Below are 6,317 nucleotides of genomic sequence, written 5' to 3'. Positions count from 1 at the left end.
GGTCCCCAACCCCAAGTAAACAAGATGTCCTGCAGGAAGAATTCCCACTTTTTCTACAAAAGCATTAGAAGATAAGGTACAATTGGTTTTCTTCTGGTCGCTATGGTTCTCATCATCTATGGGACAATGAACTTGATTATTTATAGCCTATACTCCTTTTTATTTTACTTTCTCACATTCTTTTTGGGTTACTCTCACCATCTCCTACCCCATTCAAACCCACTCTGTCTCTCTCTTACCATTGCCAGGCCCAGTTGAAGGCCAGGGTAAGCTTCAGGCTGAGTTTAGAGTCAGTTGCATCAATGTTTATAACCTGCTTCCAAAACTAGATAATAGCATATTCATTGAAGGGATATTTTTTTTTTTTGGGGGTGAAAAAGCAAAGAAAATATATGCTTGAAGGGTGTAATAAATATCTTTTGATCAGGAACCTCCCAAAAAAAAAATTATAGAAAACTCGAATCTCTAATAGTTCTGATACTTGATATTTTAATTCCAAGACAATGATAGTTGTTTGAGGGTTATTTGTGGTCAAAGCATTCAGGCAATGGTGGCCTCTCCCTACGCAAGGAATTACCTAGATGATATTGAAGAAATTAAAAATGTTTATTGGATTAGGACCTCCTGTAGAGTTTGGACCATGTGAAGGTTACGGGTAGGTTCATTGTTCATAAAGAAGGCGGTGGCAATGGCATACCTGATCCTTTCTCTAACTAATTCGTTCCATGATTTCCCATACCTGCTCAGGAAAGTTTCCTCTAAGCAACCAAATAGATGGACATGGCTCCACAACTTTCTCCCCCGATCTCTAACCTTTCTACCCTGTTTTTCAGAAACAGATCTCCTTCCACAGGGCATTTAACTGCCCTTGGGAGGAATATCCTATATCCCAAGGTAAAGTAATTGTAAGAACTTCATTTCCCAGAAGCAAAAGAATTTTTTCAGAGACTATAGCTGTTCTGGGTTGGCTCCATTTTTTTCTGCCCACCAGGTCCATTACTAATTTCGTTCCTCCCTCAATTAGTAATTTAGTATAGGGCAGTTAGGTTCGCCTGAGCCGTTGGGGACTTGAGGTTTAAAGTAAAAAATGAGAAAATTTGAGAAGAGAAACAGATCACACATACCAGATCATTTGCTGGTGAGCTTATCGTCTTCATGGGTTCATCAGATTTCACGCTCGAACCTGCTCTTGTCGCCATTAGGTTTAGTCGCCTTGTTGGCATGAGTTGGATTTAATTTATGATAGCAAGAGGAGGGTTTAGGACTTTGGATCTAAACAGTTATATAAAGGCTTACGTTTTTCAGAGACGAACTGCGTCTATATTTAGGATCCCAGGTTTGTTCCATTTCAATGATTCTACTGCTAAAGCTGATGAAACCTTGAATTCTTGTGTCATGATCACGAACTGCATTCAGCCGAAGAGAGAAGCTGTTACTGATCGAGGGAACACTCAAATGGAGGAAACGAAGATAGAAAAAGGAGCTTCAAAAAAGGATAAGAAGAAGAAGAAGAAGAAGGACAAGGATTGTGTGGATCATGAAGACAAAGATAAGAAAGACCAAGAAAAGCTAAGGCAAAAGCAGGGAAATCTTAAAGAAGAAGATCAAAATGCCGCGAATATATTGAGGGTGCATCATGCTTGGAGGTTTGATAGGGATTTTATGTAGAGGGAATGTTATTCATGCTTTCTTGATTGATGCCTTGGTTTTTTGTTTTTTTTTTTTTGATAAAGATAAAATTATTAATTTGAGTGACAACAACTCATGACATCCAAATTACATAGATGGATAAGCCATGGGGTGGAGATCGATCAATTCGTCGCACACTCAGTAGACGAGGCCTTCCTGGCCAAGGCATCAGCTACTTTATTGATGTACCTTGGAATATAAGTGAAACAACAACTTTCTACCGATGGGATAAGAAAACGAATGTCCTTCACTATCGACTGGATCTCAGTGGGGGCAAGCCTAATAGTAGAGGAGAGGATATCTATCAACTCCTTGCAGTCCGACTCAATAATCAGCTTGATGTCCTTTTGGGACTTTGTTGTGTTTGTTGTATATATTGGCAATTAAAAAGGTTTCTTGGAGGGTTCCATCCATAAAGCATCTATGGGTGTGACTCACTTAGTTGTGTCATGTGGATTGGTGATTTGGCAATTTGACTACTGAATGTATACACATTTATATACCTTTTTATTTATTGTTGCGCACCATAATCCTGGGTGTTTTTTTTATTGAACTTTGATTTGTCACTTGGTCAATTCCAATTGAACTGAAACTTGATGTATGAAAATAAAATATTTAGGTCCACCTCTCTAATATATTTTCTTCTCAAAAAAATCTAGGGTCCTTCTAGGTGTCACTATGCCTAATGAAGCATAATGCGTCACTATTTGTCACTAAGCAGTACATGGATTAGTCTTGTGATAGAGGACTTCATATACATCTCAATGGCCAAATTTTAGTCCAAAGGAAAGAAAGTTGTTTAAATTCTGATTCGAAGTTTTTTGTAAAATTACTAAAATGTCATCAAATTGAGATGAATATAAAATACAACATTACATTTTTGTGATTTGAACTACTTCCTGACCTCATTTTAAGATGAAATTGTACCAATGAGATGCTTGTCTGGTGCTCTATCACTTGAATTAACCCATGTAATGCAATATGGCAAATAGAAGCATTATACTTCACTAGGCATAGTGATCAAGAAGAAAACCCAAAAATCTAATATATTAGGTTTCTTATATGTATAATATTTAGAATGAGAATTTTTCATGTGTACCTACTAATCTTTTTTTTTTTGTTAGAACCTACTAATCATTGACATGTGTAACACATGATATGTTATTGACGCCTAAAACTTGAACATTATCTAAATAACTTCAAGTGATAGAAACTTTCATTATGTTTCTAGTCTTTCTACTTATTAACATCATATGGAAATGACACCATCAAAAATCGTAATCCGTCGGACAACCAGTATCAAAGAGTCTTAACTGGTGATTAAACATAAAATTTTCAAAACACTTTTGAAATATAATAATATTTGAAAAACATTTTATAAATAATTTAAAACACTGACACCGGTACCCAAAATTCCATCAAATCACAACGGATCATTTACAAACTATATAACAAAAAAAAATTGACAAATCAAAATGAATCCGATAAAAAAAACCATATAATCGAAACCAATTAGAAGTCGATTAGTAATTTGTTTTGATTTGGAAACTTGAAACCGATTAATAATTGATTCTATTTGATTTATGTCCATTACAACATGAACCGAACAATTTAAACCGAAACCAAATCGATTTATATCTTAATTATTGTTTTAATCTAATTGATAAATTGTCTCCTTTCCTTTTGGTACAAAAATCTTGGATTAGCTTCAGCTTTGACATTTCCTCCCTCTCTCAATCAGTAGGGCGTTTAGGTCAACCTAAGCTATTGAGAACTTCATGAGTTTAAAAGTAAAAACATATGAGAAAACTGAGGCGGAACACATCAAGGAATTGTTTTTATCATCTGAGAATGTGAAATCGACCTAGAATGTATTCCAAGAATACATACCAAACGCAGCCTAAATTAACATCCCGGATCGTTCGCTGGTGACCTTATTATCGTCATGGGTTTATCAGATTTCACGCTCCAACTTGCTTTTATCGCCATTAATTAGTCGTCTTCTTAGAGTTCGCTGGATATAAAGGCTTATTAAGTCTTCCAAAGACACATATCCAACAATTCTCTACAAATTAAGCCAGATTTGTTCCATTTCGATGATTCTACAGTTCATTCTGAGGAAACCTATAATTCTTTGTTTCATGATCATGAACTGCTTCTCTCTAATACAACTCGTAAATTTTCGTTACTAGGAGATATATTCAGGTGGGAGAGAACTTTATTAGCAGCTACTACTGGTTGAGATAAATTTACAGTATTCAAATGGGGGAAACAAAGCCAGAAAATGACGATTCAAACAAGGTGGAAAAGAAAGAGAAGAACAAAGATGAAAAGAAGACCAAGGAGGAGGAGGAGTTGGGAGAAGAGAAAACAAAGGACGACAAGAAGAAGAAAAAGAAGAAGGAGAAGGATGGTGATGAGGATCATGAAGAAAACAAAGAATGTGATGGCACAGGTAAGGATAAGGAGGAGGAGAAGAAGAAGAAGAAGAACCCTGAAGATAAGAAGGATCCAACAAAGTTAAAGCAAAAGCTGGCAAAGATAGAAGTCAAGATAAAAGAATTGGCTGCAAAGAGAGAAGAGATCTTGAAATTGATTAAAGAAGCTGAACAAAATTCCGGGAACTCAGCGGCGACGGCGGCTGCCGGAGATGCTTCAGCTGCTGCTGCTGCACCCAGTTCTTGATGAACTAGATCTTCTTGTTAAGAAAGTAGATTGATCATTCATGGTGTAATATGTAATTCTCTTTTTTTTTTTTTTGGTGGTTGTTCCCATGGTATATGGGAATTATGAACAATTATGGTGTATAAATTTAATGGGGGAGAATGTTTTCTGCGTGGGACGCAGGGGCCACACCCACGCACAACAGGGGCCGGAATGATCGCCATGGCCCCCATGTATGGCGGAAATTCCGTCCCCTTTTGTGCCACCGTGTGCGTTCTCATTTACTAGAGCACGGCGTGGCCCTGCGTCCCACCCAGAAACAACGCCTCAAATTTAATTTTAGATGAATCCATCTGAAAAGTGATTAATATTTACAGAAATTTTAGTTTATTTTTTCGTTTTTTTTTTTTGGGGGGGGGGGAAAGGGATGGGGGAAGTGTTCGCTGTCTGAGGGGGGGGGGGGCAATGGGAGAGTGCACTGAGGCATCAAGTGGGGATCGAGTTTTTTGAACATTTCATGGGGGCAGGGTGGTCATTTCACCCCAAATATGTCTAGGCATAGGGCGGTGTATGTACACTCCTTGACAGAGTTCTTTTTCCCTTTTCTTTGATAGGTAGAATCAATTTATTGCAAAAAAGAAAAACCAAATACAAACTCAAAGGCAGCCTGACTAGGCATCAAGGGCACGACACCGAACCTCAAAAAGGCACCAAAACCCAAAACAAGCTAAGAGAGCACTTCAACAATTCTACTGAAACTCTACATGAACAAGAGATGGAACAAAACAAAAACTAACCGCAGACACCCAGAACCAATCACCTCATCACCCAGATTGAATGCACCCTCCATCTCTCAACCAAGAAGAGGTTCTTGGAAGATTTCATCCTCTTAGGGATATCAAATCTATATTTGCATGCCCTCCATATCCACTTAGATATCACTAATGATAGATACAAATGTTATTGATTCCATGGATTCAATACTAATGGTAGCATATTATAAGATGTCAACCCCAAAAGATTTTACCAAAAAAATAAACCCCCAAAAAATCATGTAACAATAGAGATTGATTTCTTATGGATATCCATCAGATTCACACACAAAGGCAACAATAAATGAGTTACAAAGGATTAATAAATAACTGAACTTGGATTAATAACAATTCTATATTTCTGTTCGACATAGGGTATAAAAAGATAGAAAGAAAGAAAACTAGCAACAAAAGAGAAAATGAGAAATTACCTCTTACATTATAGTAATTTAGTTAATTTGAAATAGATAAACAAGTTGCGAGGAATGAAGCCTAGTCCGAGATTAAAGCCGGCCGATTGGATAGAGCGGGAAGGCTGTCAGACCAAACTTTATTCCACTCAACTGTTATCATTGTTGCCTTCATCAAGGGATGTATGGGAGTTTCAGTTATAGAACAGAATGAGCATATTTTTTGCTTATCAGTGAATCCTCTCTTATAACTTAGAAGAACATTAAATCATGAGGGATATTATCTTGTTGCATGCATCAATGTTCATCTTCACTACCACTAATGTCATACATGTACTGATGGCTTGATTGGACTTAAACGTGAAGCATAAAGTATTAATAATGCTTGATATGTAATGAGGACTTGTACCACAGCATAGAAAGTTAGTCCATTCCATGAAATATTAAGTTTTTACAGCACCTACATCTTTACATTATTTTTTATTTTGGGAGAATGATCTTTGTGCCGCAGTGTAGGTTGCACCTAGGCAAATGGGCAGCCTGTGTAGGGGGGTAGGGTGGTCATTGCGCCCACCCCCATGTGCTTGGGCGTAGCCTGTGCTGCGGCACAGAGAACTGTGACCCTTTTATTTTTTATGCAATTTTCAAAGTTGAAGTGATATCTCCAAGGACTCAATTTCTCTTCAGATCAAATCTCTTTTATGGAAGTTATGTGTCCAAGGTGTTGCATCTGGTGAGAACA

The 6,317-nt window shown here is 37.3% G+C and overlaps 1 protein-coding gene across 1 annotated transcript; it reads left to right on the top strand.

The window, feature by feature from the left end:
* The first annotated feature begins 3,747 nt into the window (after positions 1-3,747).
* Positions 3,748-4,374, top strand: LOC122654233 (protein PXR1). The gene is made up of 2 exons (XM_043848220.1): positions 3,748-3,888; positions 3,925-4,374. Exon 2 carries the CDS (start codon positions 3,952-3,954, stop codon positions 4,372-4,374), a length of 423 nt encoding a protein of 140 aa, XP_043704155.1. The 5' UTR covers positions 3,748-3,888; positions 3,925-3,951.
* The last annotated feature ends 1,943 nt before the right edge of the window (positions 4,375-6,317 follow it).

Source organism: Telopea speciosissima, chromosome 3 (genome assembly GCF_018873765.1).
Source record: "Telopea speciosissima isolate NSW1024214 ecotype Mountain lineage chromosome 3, Tspe_v1, whole genome shotgun sequence".
NCBI classification, from domain to species: Eukaryota; Viridiplantae; Streptophyta; class Magnoliopsida; order Proteales; family Proteaceae; genus Telopea; species Telopea speciosissima.
The sequence above is the reverse complement of the archived record's forward strand: the minus strand, read 5'-3'. Positions and strand labels throughout refer to the sequence as shown.